The sequence below is a fragment of the Solanum verrucosum genome, unplaced genomic scaffold, assembly GCF_900185275.1.
Source record: "Solanum verrucosum unplaced genomic scaffold, falcon-dt-bn FXZP01000181.1, whole genome shotgun sequence".
In the NCBI taxonomy this organism is placed as follows: Eukaryota; Viridiplantae; Streptophyta; class Magnoliopsida; order Solanales; family Solanaceae; genus Solanum; species Solanum verrucosum.
The window spans coordinates 1-25,623 of record NW_026020407.1 but is presented as its reverse complement, the minus strand read 5'-3'; the positions used below and the strand labels follow the sequence as shown (position 1 = coordinate 25,623).

Here is a 25,623-nt window from a genome sequence, read left to right as displayed (position 1 = left end):
TACCCATTGTGGAAGAAATGGTCATCTGAAGAAAAATTGTGAATCTCTAGAAAGGGTAAAAGAAAATCAAGAGAACTTCGTTAAGTCATGTAAAAGGAAGGTAGAGAAGAAGAAGACACCTGGTCCCAGCTATCACTTTAGCAAGAATAATTTGCCTCCGTGGACACGAAGGTTTCTTATTAAACCTTTTGACAGCTTTTGGGAACTCCATCTTAAGTGGGTTCCTAAATCTAACAAGTGATTCTTATACAGAAGAGAGGAAGCAATCAATGTTGGTTCATGGACAGTGGTTGCTCAAAGCACATGACTAGAGATACTCAAAACTTACTCTCTTTGAAGCACACCATGGTGGTGGTGTGTCATTTGGAGATGGTAAAAAGGGATTCATTCTAGGTATTGGGAGAATTGGAAGATTAGTAGAACATTCCATAGACAGTGTTCACTATGTGAATGGATTGAAATACAACTTTCTAAGCATTTCTCAAATCTGTGATAAAGGAAATAAAGTAAAATTTCAATCAAATAAATGTATAGTTGCAAACTGTATCACTAACAAAGTTGTTATTACTGCCAAAAGAGTCAAAAACATGTATGTTGCAGATCTTGACTCCATAGAAGGGGATAGTCTCACCTGTCTAAGTGCTCAGACTGACAATGCAAATTTGTAGCACAGACGACTGGGACATGTGAGCACATCCTGCTGAACAAACTTGTTACGGGCGACCTGGTCCGTGGACTGCCGAAGTTGAAATTTTCTAATAACAATGTTTGTGATGCATGTGTAAGGGGGAAGCAAACAAGATCATCTTTCAAGACAAAGAAAGGTGTCAGCACAACCAGACCGCTAGAACTTCTCCACATGGATCTATGTGGACCTATAAGAATTCAGAGCTGATGAGGGAAGCAGTATATCTTGGTGATCGTTGATGATTTCTCTAGATTCACTTGGAACATGTTCTTACGAACTAAGGACGAGACAGCTGGAGTGCTAATCACGTTTGCCAAAATGATTCTTAGATCAGATCGTGGTGTAGAGTTCGAAAATGCACAAATTGAAGGCTTTTGTGCTGAAAGCGAGATTCATCACAATTTCTCTGCTCCTAGAACCCCTCAGCAAAATGGGGTTGTGGAAAGGAAGAATAGGACCCTGGTGGATATTGCTAGAACCATGTTGATTAACTCAAGACTTGCAATTATTTTTTGGGCAGAAGCAGTCAACACAGCTTGCTACGTCAAAAACAGATGTCTCATCAGGTCAGTAATCAAGAAGACTCTTTATGAGCTGCTGAATGGAAGGAAACCTTCTCTCAGTCACCTAAAAGCATTTGGTTGTAAGTGCTTTGTATTGAACAATGGAAAGGATGATCTTGGTAAGTTTGATCCTAGGAGTGATGAAGGGGTATTTGTTGGCTATTCCTCAACCAGCAAAACATACAGAGTTTTTAATAAAAGAACTTTGTGTGTGGAAGAAAGTGTGCATGTGTTATTTGATGAATCTGATGATTTGAACAATGGTAAGTATAATTAAGACATGGAACTGGAGGAACTGAGAGAGATCCAAAATCCTTTAGCCGAACAGACTTCAAACGAAGAAAACTATGCAGAACCCACAGAGGAACCTGGTCCCTCTGGTGCAGCTCAAGAGGACGATTCTCAGAACAAAGAACCTGAAGAAAATGAATCAGATGTTGATCTTGAGGAAGAGATAACAAGAAATTCTAGATGGAAACATCAATCTTCTCATCCTTTGGACAATCTTGTATCTCCACTTGACTCTGGAATTCAAACCAAATCTAAGATGAAAAATCTAGTCGCATTCTCAGCCTTCATATCCACCATAGAACCCAGGAATTCCAAGGATGCCTTGAAAGATGCTGACTCGGTGATTTCAATGCAGGAATAACTTCACCAGTTTGAAAGAAGCAAGGTTTGGAACCTGGTCCTCACACCTCGCAACCGAACTATTGTTGGGACCAGATGGGTGTTCAGAAACAAGCTTGATGAACATGGAACTATCACAAGAAACAAGTCAAGTTTAGTGGTACAGGGGTATAATCAAGAGGAAGGAATTGATTAAGATGAGACCTTTTCACTTGTAGCAATGATGGAAGCTATCATAATTCTAATAGCTTTTGTTGCCAACATAGAATTCAAGATGTTCAAAATGGATGTTAAAAGTGATTTTTTGAATGGGTACTTGAAGGAGGAGGTGTATGTAAAACAACCTCCAGGTTTTGAAGATACTGATCTGCCAAAACATGTGCTAAAATTGGATAAAGCCTTGTATGGTCTAAAACAAGCACCTAGAGCTTGGTACGAGTGTCTATTAAAATTTCTTCTAGGAAATAGCTTTAAGAGAGGAAAATTTACAACACTTTGTTCTTAAAATCCAGAGGTAAGGAGCTTCTGATAGTGCAGGTATATGTAGATAATATCATTTTTGGAGCCACTTCAGATTCTCTATGCAAGGAGTTTGCAATCTTAATAAGCAATGAGTTTGAAATGAGCATGATGGGGGAGCTTACATTCTTCTTGGGGTTGTAAATCATTGGGTCACTCATCTATCTCACTGCAAGCAGGCCAGATATAGTCTTCAGTGTAGGGATGTGTGATAGGTTCCAAGCAGCTCCAAAGGAATCTCATCTGAAGGCAACTAAGAGGATCCTGAGATATTTGAAGGGGACTCAGGACCTGGTCCTATACTATCCTTCTGGGGACGCTCTTGACCTTATTAGTTATGTTGATGCTAACTATGCAGATTTTCTTATTGACAGGAAGAGCACATTTGGTATGGCTCATTTCCTGGGATCATCACTAATTTCATGGTGAACTAAAAAGCAAAATTAAGTGGCACTGTCCACTGCTGAAGTTGAGTACGTGGTTGCTGCTTCATGTTGTTTTCAACTCCTATGGATTAAGCAACAACTTGAAGATTTTGGTGTTCTCACAAACACTATTCCTCTCATCTGTGACAACACAAGTGCAATGAATATGGCCAAGAACCCTATCCAGCACAAGAGGACAAAGCACATAGATGTGAGACATCACTTCCTTAGAGACAATGTTGATAAGGGAAATATTGTGATGCGATACTGCAAAACGGAGGACCAAGTAGCAGATATATTCACCAAGGCACTAGGCACGGAGCACTTTGTCAAGAATAGACTAAGTCTGGGAATACACAAGTTGAACTGATTTCACAGTACATTTGCAATAAATCCTTCAAAATTGACTATGCTAAAGAGGGCAGGTATCTATACTTGGTGTATAGCTTAAACGTTTGTAAACTCCCATCTGGTACCTTACTGCATGTACACACTCATGGCATGTTAGCTAAAGAGGAGATCTAATCATAACTGGCAGGGCTATCTACAAGAAGGGACCTGGTCCCTTAAAGGTTAGTATCACTTTTTCTACACAGTTTTCTGTCAAGATGTTTCAACCCCGTTAAGTTTTAGCTGGCCATCACGGTCCAATAAAGATTTCCAATTTCGATTTGGAATTGTTGAGCAGTAGGTTAAAGATAACCTCCTTTGAAATACCCTGTGTGGATCCAGGGGCTGCTTCTGCGCTGGCTTTGCTAGCTTGCATGAGGTCACTGCCACACGTGTCATCTCCCTATTCCGTGTTTCAGTTGCAAATATCTTTTCAGTTTAAACACCAAGCGTCACTACTGTTCAGGGACCCGATACCTTGTTAAATACAACCATTTTGAGATATTTCAAACATCACAAATTCTTCCTACTCTCATTCAAAATCTCTCAATCTTCTTCAACTCTCTTCGTCTCTCTCCTAGCAAAATGTCTAACTCTTCTTCTCCTCCAAAACTTCCACTCTCCCAAGAAATTGAAAACCCCAGTTCATTCAATTTCTCAATTATTTTTCCTGAAGAATCTTCATGAATGCCAGTTTGTGGGGTTGGTGAAACCGATGAATCTATCACACCCCACACTGAAGTGTTAGCGTCTCCTGTACCCAATCCTAGAGAAATCATGCCCTGTTCCCCAACAATTGTTCTTTCAGGCAAGGATTCTCAAAACTCTGAGGCCCAGTCAGTTGTCAAGCCTACCTCTGAGATACCTGATCTAGAAGTTGTGTCGCAGCCTAGGCATGTGTCGTCTACAATGTCTGAAAGATTGTTAGAAGGGGATTTGCCTGAGGGTAAAAGTGTAGAATCCAACATACTGGCAGCGGCAGAAAAATTAGTGGTCGTACAAAGTTTGGCTTCTCTCAGAGGGGATACTCATCCAACACTCTTAGAACAAGAGTACAGATCACCGGAATTGACCCCCCATAGTGTTCAACCTGTGTTCGACCAAACCCTTGTAACCATGGGGGTTAGCAGTGAAGAAGAAGATGAAGAAGAAACCCCAATAGTTTGGTCTAGAAAAGGGGTTCGAGGGGCTAATGCGTCGACTATGGCTGTCTCAGATCTTGTAACTACTAAAGTTGCACCTGAGACTAGACTTAAGGATGAGCCTACTGAGTCTGAAAGGAAAATAAAAAGAAAAGGGAAAGGAAAAATGGTGGAATCATCAACCAAAGGAGATAAGAGGAGGTATGCAACAAGAGGGATTGTTCAAAAGCTACTCGGAGATGCTAAGGAGGCAAATAAGGCGCAAACAGAAAGAAATCAAAGGCAAAGATGACTTCTTCGTGTGCCCACTGAGGAACCTACTTCATTGCCACAAGAAATAGGCTCAAGCGACACAGAGTCTGATGATATTGTCAGAGGAGTGGTGAAACGAAAGAAGGAAGCAGAGGAAGTGTAGCGACCCTTTTTAAAGAGACTTAACTTATACTTGCGACATTCAAAAGCGATTAACGAGGGCATACTGATTATAATCTAGTAGAGGGATTAGATTCATAATGACCTCCGAAAAGTAATTTAAGCAAATAACCAACGAGCTTTTCATGTATATATATTATCCTCACACTCAAGGATGAAGTAACAAGAATATTACAAGCTTTCGAGTACCGAAATCAGCCTGATCATGCTTCATACAAACATTTGAAACAAATAGTAAATTTAGTATATTACAAGACTTGGGTTTACACACCTCGAAAAGATAAAAACGTATAATGATACTTATATTACAACCCATGGTGACATGACCAAATCAGCCCTCAAATTCTCATGTAAATATACAAAACATAGATTATGTACAAGTCCCAAGGTTTATACAAAATATATATGCCTATATGCAAATGTGATCTTCCTTAAAGCTTTCAAAATCTCCATCTTCAATGGCCAACTTCAAGCATCCTCTCGATCATTCCCTACGATAGAAACAACTATCGCTAAGTATATAGCTTAGTGGTGTAAAAACTATAGGTTCGGGGCCCTCAAATTCGCCAAGTTATCATTCTCAAGTAAAGGGCAGCATAATTAAACATAATAAATAAATCAAGTAAACAATATATAAGGAGTATCAAGTTTGATATTTAAAGATCCAAATGTCAAGAACGCTCATAGCACAATTTTCTAAGAGATTCAACAACAAGGCTCACCCAATATATATATCATGTCGTCACACCAAGCACAAGCAGGTATCAAGAAGGGTCAAAACCCAATAATCAAGAGAACCAAGATCCATATTAAAAATGGTTTTCTAGTTCGTACTTAAAATGGACAGCTTCCATTCTTAAGACGAACTAAAAATCCAAAGTCAAAATGGTAAATGATCTGAATCAAGAGGCATGCCAAGAGTGACAAAGTCACAGCCACAAGAAGGACAAAGTCCCAACAAGAGTGTCAAGTGATCAAACAATCCGTACAAGTGGGCGAGTTACACTCGTCTTTAATGTATTAAAGAATACCAATAGGACAATGCAAAGTGACAAGAGGTAACCAAGGTACCAAAGTAAACTTTCAGATATACCAGCAGGTACAAAGAGTACAAGTATAAGTTTATACAGAAACCTCAGTTCTTTAGCACAAAAACAGTCCAACACGACTTCATGAGTTCAAATCATAGACCAACCAGCGTATCAAAACCTTCAACTCGTACACGAGGATATACAACCTTAAAAAATGAATTCAATAACATATTTACTTTATAGTAGCTCAATAATGATGGCGTAACATAGTGTCATCATCACAATTAAGCCTAGCCTGTACAACTACGACTATACTCCCAAAATAGATATTCTGCCCAAAAAACGCACTACATGTCACAACTTAGATTTGAAATAGAAAACGGCCAAAATAGAATTTATATCCTTCATAAAAGATGTATGTACATCTCTTAAGGTTGCAAATAATCAAGAATCACCGCAAAATAAGCTTTGTACAAAAAGATATAATCAATACACTAACAGTTGAACGTACAGGATTTCTAATTCCAGAATCTGGACAGAACTTGTCATATGTTGCGTCCCTTATTTCGTATCCATAACAGTTAAATTAGAATTTTACATAAACACAAGAGTTGTAGTTCTACGAATTATCTTTCCAAAACATATTTATTCACTGTAAACTAAGTTCTTTTGAATGAGATATGCATAAAATACCAAACACTACCCAGCTCAAAAGCAAATTTCGTCACATACCAAAAGGAAGTGTGTGTCGAATTCCAACCAAAAGGAATTAGTTTCTCTCTTGATTTTGAAGAACAATTGTTTAGCTAATGTTATAATGTTCTTAGACTTGAGGGAAAACGAATTAAATCAGAGGTGTAAAGATATATAGCTACAAAAGTTATCCTTGTCACATGGGCAGATGTCACCAAAAGGGGCTGCCCAAACAAATAGATGGCTGCCCAAAAAGCATACATATATAACTATATTTATGTACTTTATACCCACACTTCCAATGTATAAGTAAGTATAATTAAATAATTACGCAAATACCCCACATACAATACATTAATTTACGATAACAATTTATGCTAAGCAAGTTTGCAAAATCACAACATTTCAAGTTCCAAAAATGAGAATAAAACATATTCTAGTAATTACGAGATGATGTAACGACATGCGACTATTTGTTTGAGAATTTAGGGGTGTTACAGGAAGAACGAGTCAAAGTAAAATAAGGCCCTAAGTCTGTGAAGAAATCACTTGTGAAAAGGGATAGGGTGACTAAAAAGCCACCTCTAAACCAAAATATGGTAAGGAACCAGGTCCGACCACTCAGAAGCAAGTTGAGGGTAGGGTGTTGATAAGAGAAGAGTGTGTTGCCGAACTAGAAAATCAAAAGGTGTTAAACGGGAGGGTGTTTGATCCGGACATTCTCAGAGAACATGGTATGTCTACTCTTTTTTATTATGTGTCCCTGCAAAGTTGGGAACACCTGTTTGACGGTCCAGCACCTTATTTGCAAGAGCCAGAAGTGTGGGAATTCTATTACAAAATGGAACTCCTCGATGATGGAGGCATCCAAACAACAGTTTGGACGGTAAAGATCTCTCTGAATGGAGAAAGCTTGGGAATCATTTGGTGTGTTCCTTCAATAGGGATTCGGTCCATTGAAGGTTGCAAACCTTCTAGTGATTTTTTTCAAAGGGCTACCAAGCGTGGGGACATAAAACGTGTTGGTCTACCTAAGAAGTTCCTCAAATGAGAGTATCAGTTGATGTTTGAGTTCATTAACAAGGTCTTGGTGCCAAGGAGTGATCGAGAATTGTAGCCTCTGCTGCAGATATGTTCATCATGGAACAGTTGGATGAACTCGAGGATATCAACCTTCCTGCAATTATGCTTGAACACATGCATAGGGTGATGACTTGGAAAAATGCCAAACATGGCATACCTTATGGATACCTACTAAACTATGTGTTTGAACACTTTGGAGTACCTCTTGGCAGGGGAGTACTGGTATTGTGAAGAAAAGGTTCTCTCTTGCAACCCTCCTTAAATGTGAATGCGCTAAGGGAAAAGTCAAGGATAAGTCTCATGTGTCTGATCTTTTTGAGCAGCAAGAATCTCTCAAGCGGGAGCTAAATGATCTTACAGTAACCTTGAATGCCAAGGAGGTCATGATTGCACAACTTAAGGCTCAGATGCAGCAGAACATTTCTAAGGGACCTGGTACCAGTACTGAGAGTAAGGAGGAAGTCAAAAAATTGAGAGCTGAAAATACCCAGCTGCCAAAGACAAATGCCTCACTCACTAAAGAAGTTCAGCCTCTCAACAAGCAACTACTCCAGGCTCACGCCGATGCTAATAATCGCATGACCCTATTGTTGCAGTCCTTACCTCATTATTCCCATTCGTCCTAAATAAAGTCTATAGGTCTAGATGTTCTTAAGTCCTCCCTTATCCTGGCTGTGTTTCCCGTTTTTAGTGGCATGTGTACCATTTGGCTGAACTATGTGGTCAGCATCAGTGATCTAATGAAATCATATCATTTTTCCCTGTTTGGTATGATTTTATCTTTTCTAGTATGGCTTACTTGTGCATGTATTGTATGGCCCATGGCCCTGAGTTTTTAACTATTTTTTCTTGCAGCTCGTGTATGTTTACTATCACTCATTTTCAATGATGTCAAAAAGGGGAATTGAATGTAAACAACCTGGGTGGGATTAAAGGAGTAGAGGAGTTTGTTGACAGAGGGAACTGATATGACATGTGGATTAGAGGAGATTGTAGACAGGGGAACTGATATGATCTGTGGTGAGTTTGTCGACAGGGGGAACTGGCATTTTGAATGAATGTTGAACTCTTGTGGGGTAGCTTGTTTGTCATCATCAAAAAGGGGGGAAATGATAAGTCTTACTGCTTCTGGATGTTTTGATGATCCTCACAAATGCAGGGACCTGGTCCTCTACAAAGTGTTCTCATCCAGGGAAGTGTGCTACAACTGGAAAGCTGTCTTGTCAAAGGTTGGTGAGGCGTCAACGTACTACACCAATTAGAATGGACGAGGTTGTTTGTCCAACGGTCAATAATTCTTTTTGGTTGACTTGATCAACATGACAAACAACAAATTGACTCATTCATTCAAAGAGAGAAAACTCAAGCTTCAACAACACAACAAGGGACCTCATAGACTAAAGATTTTCTTCCTAAACTGTTGTTATTTTGATTGCTTGTATTTGTGCTTAACTTGTAGGATTCGTTTCACCTTGTTAAGAAACGTTTCAAAACCTTCTGTGAATCATTGTAAGAACATAGTTGAGGGCAACTTTGTGTCTTACGAAAAAATATATATTAATCAGTGAGGGTTAGTATAGTGGGCAATGCAAGCATTGCTTGGGCTCGTTAAGTAATAGGGTGTATTACTTAGTATTGATATTAGGAGGTTAATCTTAGTATATGGTTGTAAACTGTGTTTTGCTTTTGCTTGTGAAGATTAGTGAAAATAGTTTGGAAATCTTGTAAGATAGGTCGTGGTTTTACTCCCTTGAAAAAGGAGGTTTCCACGTAAAGTATTGTGTGTTCTTTCCATTTCCAGCATTTACATTTATGTGCTTTATTTGTGTGAAGGACCAGATCCTAACGTAGTTAGTGGACACATACATTACATCACTATGCTACTTTAAGTAGGGACTAGTCGCTCTTTAGCTAATTCTACTATGCATGGAAGAGTACTTCTTTACTAGTCCAAGACAAGTCATTACCCATGAATGGTTACTATTTACCAATTCAAGGCTACCAAGGAAAAGCACCTCATTATGCTAGACCAAGCTATTGTGGAAGGCGTCCTCTCATGCAAGTCCAAGCTACTCAAGGAAGGGTACTATTGCTCAATCCAAGTTACTAATGAAATGGTTTGGCCTTACCAAGTCAAGCTATCATCCAAGCATCCTCTTATGCTAGTTCAACCTAACCATTGGAAGGGTACCATTGCTCAATCCAAGGCTGTATATCCATGAGGTCTACTAACTCAATCTACCAAGCATGGTCTTGTCTTACCAAGTCAAGGTATTCATGAAGGGATCTCATGTCACTACTTCAAGCTATCATAGTTCATACATGCTTTGATTTATTTTAGGTGAGCAAGTCTTTCAACCTAGAATCATTCTATGTGAGAAAACCTTTCGCATTATACATTCATGATTCATACATACATAGAGTAGATCATGTGGGTAATTTCTTCCACAACAATTCTATCTACTATAGCATGCATATATATAAGCTTTACTCTCAAATCTCTAATCATCATAATTCATCAAGTAAGCTTTACTCTCAAAGTCATACTAGTCATAACTCATCATATTAGCTTTACTCTAAAAGCCCTACTAATCATCATTCATCATACATGTCTTAGTCTCAAGACAATCCTAATCTCAAAGCTTACAAGTCATAATTCATCATATATACTTGATCTCAATCAATTCATGTCTCTATGATTTACTCTTAAGCACTTCAGGTCTATATGCTTCAACCTCAAGTAAACTATAACATATCTCATCAATTCTAGAAGAATACATCTAAATCCTCAATTTCCCCTTTCATGGCACAGACCCATTTATATCAATTTCATCTTTCTAGACATGGGTTAGGCATGGATACATGTAAATTCATCCTATAAACATGTAATTCTATCAATTCAATCATAAACAATCATAATCGACTCAATTAGATCAAAGCCCATAACATTAGAAGAAACCCTAACTAGAATTGGGGAATTCTTCTTCTAAATTGGGGAAATCATAAGGACTCCATGGAAGAAAGGATTCCATGGATGAAAAGCCATCATACCTTAATCACAAAGCCCACAGTTGCTAGAGGATTGGAGACTTGAGCTTGATCCTAGCTTGAACTTTTTTCCTCTTCTTCAAGTTCTAGAGAGAAATATTTGAGAGGAAGATCTTGGGTTTTCTTTTGGTTCTTGAAAGAATGACTTAAGTTAGGGGGGGGGGGGGGGGGATTTTGGGAATAGAATGCTTATATACTTTTCTAGGTGAAGGGTAAAACGACGTAGTATAGCTTTAAGAAAACTATAAAAAGACACTAAGGACCCCAACTTATTTCTAAGGCTGCTGCACGTTGAGGCTCACCCAAGGGCACTTGGCGACTCGCCAAGTGAGTCCTTGGCTCGCCTAATTTTCCAGTACCTTGGGCAACGGGGATAGTCCACTAGGCGATGGTGACTCCATTTGGCTAATCGCCAAGTCACTCGGCAATGGAGCTTCACCTCGCCAAGTTGGCTAAAGGAGTAAATGTTTTTCTTAACAAATCTGAGGCTTTACAAGAAACTAGGTAAGTTACTATTGTACTCTTATCTAATGTATTCTTAAATTCAAGATTTGAATAAATGAACATGAATTAATTTATTTTATTAATTAATTTGACCAATGAACATGAATTGACTATTTAGTCTTCTTATATTGATCAAATGCATATATTTTCAAGGCTAATAACTCTAATAAGTAAAAGAAGGAGAAAAAAAGGTTATTTTATGCATTGTTTTTGTGAAATGACCAAAAATGAATTTTTATATCAAGTGAGTCTGTAATTAAAAAAGAAAGTAAAACTAAAAAAGAAAGAAGCTAAACTTAAGTAATTTGGAAAAGAAAAATATGCATGTATTTTTGGGAACAAACTTAAATAAAACTTGATGTTACAAAGTGGATTTGATGATTTTGATCAATTTGGGTATAGCAAAAGAGTTTGAATGTTTGATTCCCAAAATAAAAATCATCTTTTTGCCCCAAATCTCATTTTTCAAGAGGAAAACTATATAAAGAAATGAATCATATTTATCATCACCCGATTCTCTGACGCGCCCAACTCTTACGTGAAGGCCACGAACCAATCAGCATTCAGGCATTGTGGGCCCCGCGTTGTTCTGAACAGCACCTCCCTCATTGGTATCCGCCGTTGAATTGAGAAAATTTGCCCTAGTCATCTGGGAAACTCCTCTATATTCCACCATGAACCACCGTTCGCGATTCCGATCACCTCCGTCTATCTCGATTCTACATCTTCTACTCGGCTGCGATCGTCATTCTCTTTCCGATCTGACGATTTTGTAATTTGTAAGGTGAGAATAGTTCAATCCATAGCTCTCTTTTACATCTTTCTTTTTCGATTGATATGTAATTGTTTGCGTATTTGTATGTTCGTCTGAAGCATTTTTGACTTGTATAATGAGGTGGTAGAACTGCTTACTTACTGTAGTTTAGGTGTTGGAAGTGTGAAAATAGTCGCTTTGCTGAAACGCAAGTCGAATGTTGTGAGTTGTGAATTGCGAGTTGCTAGGTTGTGAGTTCGAGTCATCAAAGAAGTAAAAAGGATGTTAGCTCATAGGGATGTTGTCTACTTGTTTTATGACATGGATGGTCATATTTTTAAGCTGTTAAAATAGACTCTAAGCTGGAATGGAAGGAGAATGTTGTGTACTAGGCTAGGTATTTTAACTTTCCCCTATTCCACACTAGTCCGGGAGAACTTAGTGCAGGTGGTCTATTGTTTTTTTTGTCACTTGAATGTTTGTGGGTTCTGCGATTTGAAAATATTCTCTTTGGATAAATGCGAGGGAAATGTTTCCTACTATATATATCCACAGCCAACCTCCTCTACCCTGGATTAGTTCGGGGATGGGGGATTTACTGCAGAGTGTCAGCCATTTTTCTTATGACATGAATGGTGGTGTGGGAATAGTCTCCTTGCAGAAGTGCAGAGGGGATGTTGCCTACTAGATATGTTCACTGTCCCATACGCTGCATTAGTCGTGGAGCATTTAGTGCATTGCGTCGGGCCTTTAATTTGTTAGATAGTCAGCAAGCCAATGTGTGGAAACAGTCTCCTTGCTGAAATGCTAGGGGAATAGTGGGTATTTCAGAAATCCCCTCTCCCTGTGTCGTGCTTGTCTGGGAGCATTTAGTGCTCAGTGTCAGCCATTTTATCTATGACTTGGATATTGAATTTGAGGTTTTGTAGGGTTAGCATGGAACCTATGGACATTGTCGGTAGAACGAAAGAGGACGCTTCACTTCCCAAAGGTTATTTTTCTTCCTCCCTATTCTGTGATCTATTTTGCCTTTGCATTATTGTGTTTCATAATTACCCTTCGGGGTGGCCCAGTGGTTTGGGCTTGGGACTTCCATGTTGGAGGTCTCAAGTTCGAAACCCCTTGCCAGCGAAAGCAAGGGGTTTGCCTTCTGGGTCGAGCTCGTCGCATCGGGCTTGTCTAGTGCGGGTTACCTCTCCTATGTCGTTTGCGAGCTATTGCATAGGAGCAGGGGTTTTACCCTGTGCGCACCCAAAGGGTAGCGGCTGCGGGTTTCCCTTTTCATCAAAAACAATTATTGTGTTTTAGAATTGATTTATACACCCTGTGTTTTCATCGTTTAATCGTGATTCTACTTTCATGGATTTTGCTGATGAATTTTCCTGTAATTTCTGTTTCAAACCTTGTACCTTGATATGAAGAAAGGTCAATAATGGAGTATTGGAATGAAACAACTTCAAATGGAGTGGAATGTATATTGAGGGTTCATATAGCTGTGCCTAAACTAGTTTGGGATTTAGCATAGTTTGTAATTGAAGAGCTTTTGAGTAGAAGGTATTAGGGTGACTAAATGCAAATATTGTTGCATGCCTTTGTGACTTTTATGATCCATGAGAGATTTTTTATTTTTGTGAAATCTTAGAGATGCATTTAATTCATTGTGAAAAGGTATTGACTTGCATTGACTGAAGTAGTTAACATGTATGGCCTCTGCGTGAACTGCTGGTGGCAAGTAAATGTAAGAAATTTGAAACAGCACATGTTGATGTCCATTCTTTTGCCCAGATTTGTTTGCAAGAAATTTATTCCGTTCCATTTGACGGAAAAATAGACGAATTGTATAATAGCTGGACCTTCCTAAATTTGCCTGAGGATAGGGTGATCAGTCCTACTCCTGATGTAGACGAGTGTTAAAGCTAGAGTAGAGTCGTGTTTAGCCTTGTTTCCTCAAATATTGTTGAACATTCTTCTTAGCTGAATGGTTGTGAAGACATTGTATAATGTATTCTCAGCACTTGGGGGTATCTGTGTCGTAGTTGAATTCAGAGTCGAGAAATGGTTAAGCAGTTAACACTTCCTTAATTATAGGATCAGTGTGGTAACTTATCATTTCTTGTATGTTTTAACTTCTCTAGCTTTGCTTATACTTGATATGCATAATTTCAGAAGTTCTGTTAACCCCAGAGCAAGATAATAGAGTATTACTTTTCTTTCTCTCTTTTGTGCATCCTACAACATAGTATGCCCTCTTCAAATTTTGTCAGGAAGATGAGATTGATGATCTCAATTGCGAACAATGGTATTATTGGAATTATTAATGCTTCTTCTGGGTTCACCTTATTCTTTGAGGCTCATTTAGTTTTTGGCAGACTTTGTTATAAAGTTGGATGAATGAGCTTGGTTGATGTGTTACTTCTTTAATTGATATATTCTTTGGCTGACTGATACTGCTGTTATTTTTTTTCAGCAACTATGACAAAAATTATTAAAGAAATGTTGCCCCCAGATGTCCGTGTTGCTCGAGATACTCAGGATCTTTTGATTGATTGTTGTGTAGGTGAGTTGATTTTGATACGTATAATTTAATTTCTGGGTTCAATTCGTAAGTGTTGTGATGTGACGTTACTATTGTTAGTGGTGGTTGCGTGTAATAGCAAGTGGTTTTCTGTATAGTTTTAAGGGGAATAAGTAACATGACTAGAATCAATATTTCTGTTGAAGGGTTATGGATTGAAAGGGAAAGCGAGTTTAAAAGTTGTCGTCTAGTCAGATATTTTATGGTGAATGTAGTAAGGAGAGTATGTTGCAAGTGCATGGTAGTGACTAATGGGCACAAAATATGTTTTAAGACATTATGTTGGTTAATATATCAAAAGAAGCTGATTTAACACATTTGGAGTTTTTTCTAAGAGAACTAGTGATAACCAGAGGGAAAGTTACTAGATAAAATTGAAATCACTCAGTTATACTAACCTGTCAGTTTTCACTGTTCTCCTTGTTTAGTCAAGGTCTATTATGGGATGAATAGAAACATGATGTAACAACTTGTTATAACAACTTGTTGTCTCTGGGCTATCATTTTCATAGATGTTTTGACTGGTAGCATGTCTCTGCTGCTTGAAAGGATTAAAGTCTCTTTTCCTTCTGGTTCTTCCCTCTATAGATAATTGAGTGTTATCTATTGACAAACCATGATTAGATAACAAACAAATTGATTCAATTAGTATATCAATCATCTTTGTACTATGGTGCTCTTTTTAATTTGCAATAATTTTTGGTATGTTCTGTTCTTCTGCAGAGTTCATTAATCTAATCTCATCAGAATCAAATGAAGTTTGTAATAGAGAAGAGAGACGGACAATTGCACCAGAACATGTACTAAAGGCTTTGGAGGTACTAAACTTGATCATACAAATTTTATCTAATGTTATCTTTTTCATGTTGTTGATGTCTTGCAGTTTTCTGCAGCCTATCACTTTTATAGTTTGCTATGTATGAGTTTACTTTGAGGAGATGATACAACGCATTTAAAACCTAGTATTTTACCTTTGAGGTGACAATAGAGTGGGGAGGACACAAAATCTGGTTTTCCTTTGAGGTGTGATATTGGGGTACATATATGATCAACAAATGCAAATGGTCTACATAATTTAGACTGATGTCCACATTTATGTGGAAATCTTGTTTTGTTTTATCTATAGTTCTCAAGGAATGAATATTAACCATGGAGATCAACTGAAACAGTTTCTAAGTTGTATAGTATTTTCACTGTTATTTTCATCAACAGCCAAGAACTTTTAATCAATTAATATCTTTTAGGTATTCTTTATGTAAGCATGTGAAAGCTTTTAATATCTTTAGATTGAGAGTGAATGAACTGATTTGCTAATCATAACATGCTGATAATTATTTGCAATTGACATTCACAACTTATATTAATTGATGATTTCTCAGGTTCTTGGCTTTGGGGAATATATTGAAGAAGTTTATGCTGCATATGAACAACACAGACTAGAGACTGTGGTAACTACTCATTTCGTGTCTTTCTCTCATTTGTTTAACCTGTTATGTAGGTTGTTTCAACGACTTCCTGTTGAATAGCCAGACTTATTCATTGACGAAAAAGAGCTAGACTTATCCATCTATTGAGCTGCAGTCTCTTTTTATTTCCATGGAGTCATCATCGTAGTGTTATCTTCTTCTTTTTTTGTATTCTCCAAATCAGTTCCTCATTTTCACCATCACTCTGTGTACCCATGCATAAACCCTGTCCGAGTAAAGTAGCTTTTCAAAAAAAGCAAATAGTCTGATTAATGTGGTGCCTTGTATTTCACCGACAGGACACAGTGAGGGCAGGGAAGTGCAGCAATGTCGCTGAAATGACTGAAGAAGAAGCACTAGCCGAGCAACAGAGGATGTTTGCTGAGGCTCGTGCTAGGATGAATGGCGGTGTTACAGTTCCCTCAAAACAGCCTGATTCAGAAGTGGACCAAAACTTGAATAACTAATTTTAGGACTTCCTTGTTTTCTGTAGGCAAAGTACATTTGACTCTTTTTTTTTATAAGTAGTTTTGCTTTTGTGTTATGTACAAAAAGCTCCTGCCAGTGCTAGTTATGTGGACTCTCCTTTAATTTGTACTTGCCTCCATATATTGTGTAATTAATGAGAAGAATTATCTACATTCTTCAAGTGTTCGTCACTGTGGGCCTGTTTGAATGGACTTCAAAAAAGTAGGGAACTTTTCGCATATAGTCACGCAAAAATAGCTTAATTACGCTCCATAGCTATAGTTTGTTAATTATGATTCATAGCTACATGTAATACGGAGGAGAGTGACGAGCGAGATTGGGAGAGGGAGGAGAGAGGTGAATTGTGTATGTATATCAGTTAGATAATTGTATATATGTAATTGGTATACATATGTATTTGTATATCTAGCGAGCGAGATTGGGAGAAGGAGGAGAGAGGCGAGCGAGAGAGGGCAATAATTTGTATAATTCGCAATTTTTTTTGTATAATTGAGTAATACAAAGTTTGGAATTATACAAATATGATAAAACTCAAAATAACGAATTGATACAAACATAAACATATGAACTTTAAACAATTATATAAATTATATTATACAAATTATATTAAAACATATTTTCCTGTCCACAAGTGTTTTAAAAGAACAAGAAACAAATTGTGTACCCCCATTTGGATTAGTAAACATTACAAGGAGAGGATTATGAGTGAGTCTACCATCAAACTACATCAGATTCAGTCTTTGATACAAAAGCAGTATGGTTTGTATGTTAGTAAGACAAGTTGTAGAAAGGAAAAGCTGAGAGTTATGAATGAACATTTGGAAGATTTCAGAGAAGAATTTGCTAGGTTGTATGATGATGTTGACGAATTAAAGACCACAAATCTTGGAACTACTGTATCTATTAGGATATCCAAGAACACAATTCCAGGAAAAGATGTGTTTATGAGCATCTATATTTGTCTTGGTTCTTAAAAAGTGGATGGAAAGAAGGGTGTAGAAGGATTATTGGTTTAGATGGTGCATTTCTCAAAAGTGTGTAAAGGTGAATTGTTATCTTGCATTTTCAAAGATGGAAATAATCAGATGTACCCTATTGCATGGGCAGTAGTTGATAAAGAAACCAAGGACACATGGTCTTAGTTTCTCAAGTGCATCAAACATGATTTGGATCTTACAGAAGGTGAATGACTAATAGTGATGAGTGATGTCTGATATGCAGAAGGTATTACTATATTATTTGTTAAATTTATTCTTTAATTTCTGGAGCAATTGATATTTAACATTGTTGTTAAATTTATTCTTTAATTTCTGGAGTAATTGATATTTAACATTGTTGTATGTCAAATGTTCTTTGTTTGACAGGGTCTTCATCTTGCACTTATTGAATTATTGCCAAATGCTGAAATTAGATGGTGTGTTAGACATATATGGGAAAATCGGAAGAAAGACTGGATAGGTGAAGAAAGGAGAAGAAAATTCTAGCAGGTTGCCACGACATCATTTGAGGTACTTTTACAGGTAAAACTTGATGACATGAGTCGGTTAGGAGAAGGCATTGTAGAAGTTTTGATAAAGTATAACAAAGAAGCATGGTGTAGGGCATTTTTTAAAGAGCATAGCAAGTGTGATGTGGTTGAGAACAACATGTGTAAGACTTTCAACAGTTGGATTTTAGGTGCTAGGTTCAAATCAATAATCACTATGCTAGAGGAAATAAGGGTCAAAGTTATGAAAAGAATGAATCAAATGAGACACTTTTCAGAAAAATGGATTACTGATGTATCACCAACAACTATGGATATTCTTAGAAAAAATGTTGAAATTGCAGATAATTGTGAGGTAAAGTTTAATGGTGATCTTGGCTTTGAGATTCATGATCCACCATATAAACATGTTGTTGATTAAAAAAGAAGGTGTGTAGTTGTAGGTCATGGCAACTAAAGGAAATTCCTTGTGGCCATGCACTTACAACAATTCATTATAAGGATTGGGTTGTTGAGTCATTTGTTGATCACTGGTATAAGAAGGAAACATACATAAAAGCATATAATAGGTTTATTCAACCTATGACAAACACGAAGATGTGGCTAAAAAGTACAAGACCAGCCATGAACCACCTGAAATTACTTTCATGCCAGGAAGACCACGAAAAAATAGGAGAAAAGATAGTGATGAGCCTGTTAAGAAGAAGTTTGGAAAGGCTATAAGGAAGGGAAGAAAAATGAAATGTTCTGTGTATAAGACTTTTGGACATAACAAGAAAGGATGTCCAACTCTGGTAAGTTGTGCTTTAATGTCTCTTTGTTACTGAATTTTATTCTTGTTATACTTTTGACTTTAATATATGTTTGTAGAAAAATGTTGGAACTTCATATGCTGGAACTTCAAATGCTAGAATTTCAAATGCTAGAACTTCAATTGCTGGAACAAGTGTTGCAACTGCTAGAACAAGTGTTGCAACTGCTGGAACAAATGTTGCAACTTCAGATTTTACAAATGCTGCAATTGGAAGCCAATCAAGTGTAAATGAAGGTCCAAGTGCAGGTCCAAGTGCTAGAAGGCTTACAAATGCTTCACCAAGTGGTGTGAGGCCTGCAACTGCCTTAGCATCTGGTGGAAGGCCTACCAGTGCTACATCAAGTGGTATATCAAGTGATGTAAGGCCTGCAACTACCTCAACATTTTGTAGAAGGCCTACAACAACTCCATTAAGTACTCAACAATCAACTTCTAGTGCAACTAGCCAAAAAATAAAGACTAGCACAACTTTGAGAGGTGGTGCAACTCTTGGATATAAGAGACCAAGACAAAAAAAAAAAAAAAAAAAAAGCAAAGACAGCTAGTTATGGTCTCTTATTTAAACACATTTAATTGCTTTAATTGATATTAGTTCATCTTTAAGTTAAGATTTTTGTTGTTCTCTCAATCTGGAAATACTGATAGAGTGTTACATAGTGCTACATTGTCAAGTTGAACTCCTACCAATATTGATCTTGGTTACAAATCCAATGGACTAAGGTGGAAGGGAAGAGGTACAGTTACTCAAAGGCAGCTACGAGAGGAGAGTTACAGAAGCACTCAAGGCACAACAGACACTCATGCCACACCAAGCACTCAAGGTACACATTAGATTTCACTTTGTTTAGCTTAATGGCTTGATCCCAACTAACTTTATTTTGATTAATGACTTGATCCCAACTGTTTTGGTTCTGCTATTAGGAAGACTTTGTTTTTGTATATGAATTTGTGTTAAGTTGCTATTGGGAAGACTTTGTTTTTTCGTATGAATTTGTGTTTGAATGAAGTTGTTATTCAGATTTCTGAAGCAAATGCAGTCAACTATTGAGGCCAATGTCTTTGTTATTCCATTTCATTATCAAATAACAACTAGTACAAATCAATATATCTTAAAAATAACAGCTAGAAACCAAATAACAACAGTCACAATAACAGTGATATCAATACTAGTGTTTGATCCTTGTCTTCCTTGCCTTCCATGTCTTCCTTGTCTTCTATTTCTTGCTTGTATTACTTGTCTTCCTTGTCTTCCTTTCCCTGAAATTGTTGATGGATTCTTGATGTTGTATTGTTCTTGGCATGTTGAATCATTTGCATTAGCCCATCGGAAGAATTCACACCCATTATCGGATGAATATTTTTGGCAACCCCAAAACATTCTTCCAGGATTAGTTGGTGTTCTTGATGACTTTAGTTCAACATATATTTCACAGTAGCAACATCGAACCGTCATCGTGAAGATCAACGAAATCAAACCAACAAAAATACAATAGAATCACACACAAAAAAGAGATGAGTAAATTGAAGGAAAAAATTTGAGGAAACAAGATCGAGAAAAAGAGGAGAAAAAAGCTCAAATTTGTCCAACAATGGTGTTGAGTGAAAATAAGGAAGAAGAGATTGTCTTTGAAGGTCAAAATTTGACCGTTATTGCCTTTTGAAGGTGTCTCACGCTCTTGTTTTGTGTGTTTCACACGCTCCTTGTGGATTCTTTCCACATAGGATCACATCAAAAATTGTGTTTAAAATGTTGTGTTTGGATGGGTTCAGGGGTCCAGATGACAAAAGGGTAAGTAGAAGGGTCCACAATACAAATATATAGAAGTATAAGGGTCCATCAAACCATTTTGCCTTTTTTTTATTTATAAGATAGTGTTCAACCTATTTTTGTGCTACTGTTTTGGGTGACAAATACGAATGACAAATTATAACAAGAGAGAAAAAAGGAACAACCGAAGTAAAAGAAATAGAGAGAGAAAAACAAAAAAAAATCATTTTCCAAGAAAAAAAATGTAACTATTATGTCAAATAAATATATAAAAATACATAATTGCTAACAAATTTAAAATGAGCTATTTATTGTCAATTAAGTCTATAGGTTGACATGTTATGCCAATTTTTCAAAAGGTTATTAGTTTACAAAAAATATAACCAAGAAAATAATAAGATGAAATATAGCCAAATTAGCTATTTAGCCACGATTTATGAATATTTAGCCACAGTTTAAAACATTATTTTTAGTTTTTATTAACACGGTCTACTTTTATTTTTTACTAGCTACGATTTGATCGTGGCTAAATAACTTTCACGTTTCTTGTAAGTGTCAAATTTCATCGTCAACTGTCAGAGACGGGTCACAGACAAACCCTATATATACATTCCTCGCATATGTGTCCACATAGCATGGGCATTAGAAAATTCTCTACATTCATGTATGAAGTTATCAACCACAGAACTAACTATTATTCCACGTTCAAGGGAATTCACTCTTTTTCAAGCATTATAAGCTTCAAGATCCCTTCTGTGTTGTGTAGTGTTATCTTCTTTTGTTGATTCAAAACATGATTTATACCTTCAAGAGCATTTTTATCTTCCAGTGCATATCATATTTTACGACTCCAGATGTCGTAATTGGTCACCGTTCAGTTTTTCACCTTTTTTAGATCAGCAATGATACTTTTTGATGCCTTGTCTATTTTGAGATATAATAAGGCAAGATTTTTTAATCAGTTATGCATGTGACATACACATTCAAGCAAATTAATTCTCATAAAGGTTACATATTTAATGTAAAATCGAAAAGACACGTAAATTTTCAATCATCATTTACAAACTAAATTTTAACCAAAATTCAAAACTAATTTCGTAGTGTGTACTAATGTATTGAAGACTTTAATGACAAGATTTTTTTAAGTCTAATAACATAAGTATAAAAAAACACAAGTACATAATTGATATATTGAAATGCAAATAAGCAATAACAAATTACAAGTCACTAAAAGACTAAAATTCTCTTACAAGTCTTCAAGACAACAAATACACACCCTAAAAAATTTACTAGGCCAAATCTGGTGATAAACATCAGTCAATCTACTACTCCAAGTTTAACAGAGAGTGTCTTTTCCTACGAATAACCTTTTGATTCCTTAACAAAATTTGTTTCGCTCTTGGAACACCAATCTATATAAACTCGCACTCTCGGAAACATGTCCTATGGCGACATGCTCTTCTACCTTGTCCCTTTGCTTGACTTTGAAGCTCTCACTTGGAGTAATTTGAGCATGTTCCCGTTCAACCATAACAAAAATGAAAATATGGTTAATACTATCTAATGCGACAACGTATGTTACAAATTTATCGAAAAAGGCCAAGGAATCTTATTAAAAAGGATTACAACTAGGAGAACCAAAAAATTAGTTCGAAGATAATTTAGGTTTTTAATTAAATCATAATTTATTTAAGAGGATTCATAACTCAACTCAATAAAATAAATTAAACAAATAGTTTTTTCGAAAGAATTTTTTTTATGTAGTTCATCAAAGAATTTTTTTTTCTTGTCCACAAGCAACTAAATGCAAGTACGGATAAACTACAGAAAATGGCAAACTCCATTATATATTAAATTAATATAGCTATAGTATACTCTATTTATGTTTTATGGATATATTTAATTAAGCCCTCCATTTTTTTTAAAAATGACCTTCTTTCCATTTTAGTTTGTTTAAAAAAGAATGACATCTTTCCTTTTTTGGTAACATTTTACTTTTAGCTTTCCACGTGGCATGTTTAAGACCACAATATTAAAAGGAAAATTTTGTACCTTTGACATAACTTTAATTTAGGACCATAAGATTTAAAAGTCTTTTTTATTTTCTTAAACTTTGTGCCAAGTCAAACTAGGCCACTCTTTTTTAAATGGAGGGAGTATTAAATAGCAAATACTATTCCACACGCATAATAAAGATTTTTTCACCCCTTTTCACGCTTCACTGTTCCCTAGTTTCCACTTTCAAAGCTTCTCTTTCAATCTTCCCCAAAATCACTGGATATTTCTCAATATTATCCTTACAATCACTAGCTTTTTCCCCCTAAAATCCTTACAATTCACGATTTTGTCTTACAATCGATTCAAGGAAACCTATTTTGGGGTGTATACCCGAATGCACGAGTGTTCGTCGCAAGCACAAATCTTTAGGTACTTCATGGTTTGTGAATTGGAGGACCATAAACAGTCGACCACATTATGTATACCTCATGGAAGGAATGTTCAGTGATGACGGCAATCCGGTAATTTATCAAAAGAAACTTCTAACATTCATACTTAAATGTGTTGACACCCAATTTTAGACCTCCACAATATATATTAATTATCGAGCTTCTTCAATTTCAAACGATCTAAAATAATTAGTTTTATAAAAGTAATAATAATAATATAGTTTGCAAGTTATTTTAACTAGTTCCGTCTTATTTTATAATTTTTAGATAATATATATGTTTTACATAATTATGTATATAATTATTATATTTTATGAATATTCAAAAAATCGTCTCAAAAAGAGTTTGTTTTATATTCAATTAAATTAATTTGGTTTAAAGTATAAGTTATTTATTTTATTAGTTTAATTATTCTTATTTTGTCTTATTTAATTTTGTTGATTTGAAAATCACATTTTATTTAAGTTACGTTATTTAAGTTATGGCCATAGTTTTAAAATAATTAGTTTTATAAAAGTAATAATAATAATATAGTTTGCAAGTTATTTTAACTAGTTCTGTCTTATTTTTATAATTTTTAGATAATATATATGTTTTACATAATTATGTATATAATTATTATATTTTATGAATATTCAAAAATCGTCTCAAAAAGAGTTTGTTTTATATTCAATTAAATTAATTTGGTTTAAAGTATAAGTTATTTATTTTATTAGTTTAATTATTCTTATTTTCTATTATTTTTTCTTATTTATTTTTTGTTGATTGGAAAAGCACATTTTATTTAAGTTACGTTATTTAAGTTATGGCCATAGTTTTAAATTAATTAGTTTATAATCGAATTAATTATTTTATTTCGTTAACATTAAGAAGCTCATTAATTAATTTTATATTAGCTCACCTTATTTAGGTTTTAGCCGAATTTATTAATTCAACTCAATTTGGCTATTTCTTAAAATCCAAAATCTAACCGATTTAATTTTTTTTTACTCTATACTCATCTTAAATGACCAAATTTTGGGATTTTATGTTGTATTTTCAGCAAACCTTCTAGCCCAAAACAGAGGAAACCATTCCAATACAACATCAAATAAAACGTACAGACATTTGTTCCAAGCCAAATTACCCATTCTAAATCCAATACCCACTAACCCATTCCCATACATTACAACATACAAACACAATCCCTTCCAAATACACATACAATACATACCAACTGACCCAACAATATATTATAATAATACAACAGCATACACTAATTGACCCCACCCCTTTTTCCCTTTTAATTCCTAACATACAATACATACAATTCCTAATATAGACATACGTACAACAGTAACCAAATGACCCCACCTACGTTCTCCTTTTTCTTCAGCAGTTAAACGTCAAAGCAGCAGCAACAATTCAACAGAATCCACAGAAAAGCAAGCGTCTGCCCTCACCAACTTGTTCTAGCCTGCTGCCTCGTCGAGATTTTCTGAGATTTTGGAGGAAATCTTGTGCAAACCCCAGCTGCTCCCTGTTCCGAATTTTGAATTTTGAAACAAGAGGAAAATTCCATTTTGACCCTTGTTTCTATCCGTTTTCACCCTAATTCTCCATCTATATAAATCCCCTTCTGCTTATTTGATGTGGGGGGTGAGGAAAAAGATTGGAGAAAGAGATATACGTTAGAGTTTTTCTTGAACAATCAATCTTTACATTTAATAAATCTTAATACAATTTAGTTCTAAGTTCAAAAAAGGTCCCTGTTTGAAGTCGTTTCGATATTCTAATTTATTGTTCGAATTTTGAAGTCGTATTCGGTGAGGAATCGTTGCTCCCCTGCTCGTCCCGTCCCTGTTTCGCTGTCCGGAAAAGGTAGTCTTCTTCTTCATAATATTCTTTCCACCTCTTCTATTTCTTAGTCACATTCTGATGATTGAAACTTTCATTTAGTTAGTTGTTGGATGTTAGTTGCTACTAAGTTTGATGTTGTTTCGATGTGGTGTAACTGTTCTCAGTTGTTTCAGTGAGTCGACAAAATATCGAGTTAAAGTCTTGGAGGTGGAATGAATGAACTAAGATATCAACATTCCAAGTCCATGTGTTGTATTTGTTGATGTCTTGAGTTCCTATAGGGCATTTGTTGCTGCTCGTTTTGGTCATTTGCTCGGTCGTCTTGTTGAGTCTATTCCGAATAGCAAGCTTGTTTTTCTTCTCCAGTTTAAGCATGCTTTGTTTCTAGTCTTTCTCTTTCTCTTCAAACTTCCAGACCCCTGTTCGTGTTGCTCTCCTAAAATATTGTGTTTGGAAAATTTATGTGTCGTGTCTTTGTTCATTGGTCAGTTTACTCGTCCATTATGCTTTATTTTGAGTAGTTTTTGAGTATTATGAACCTGTTCCTTAGGATGTTAATCTAATTAAATTCCGTTTGAATCATGATTGCGAGTTAAGTTATTATTTTATCTAGTTTGAGTTGTGTTCAATACCAATGATAGGTAGTTTTAGTTTGGTTCATGTCAAGGATGGTCATGCCGATTTAGATGTGTCTGTCCCTTATGATTGCACATTGTTTGATTTAGAATTGCTCATCCAGTCTTTTCTGGTTCTTGTATTTCTTTTTTTTTCAAAGTGCCGACATGCTCATATTCTCAACCTTGAATCTTCGAAGTCTGACCCTGTTAAGAAGTTTTT

At 36.0% G+C, this 25,623-nt stretch overlaps 1 protein-coding gene across 1 annotated transcript; it reads left to right on the top strand.

Annotated features, from left to right (window-relative positions):
* Positions 1 to 11,765: 11,765 nt before the first annotated feature.
* On the top strand, positions 11,766 to 16,584 carry LOC125840515 (protein Dr1 homolog). The gene is made up of 6 exons (XM_049519486.1): positions 11,766 to 11,932; positions 12,832 to 12,893; positions 14,370 to 14,459; positions 15,201 to 15,295; positions 15,857 to 15,925; positions 16,243 to 16,584. The coding sequence occupies exons 2-6, from the start codon at positions 12,839 to 12,841 to the stop codon at positions 16,408 to 16,410; spliced, it is 477 nt and encodes a 158-aa protein (XP_049375443.1). The 5' UTR covers positions 11,766 to 11,932; positions 12,832 to 12,838; the 3' UTR covers positions 16,411 to 16,584.
* Positions 16,585 to 25,623: the final 9,039 nt, after the last annotated feature.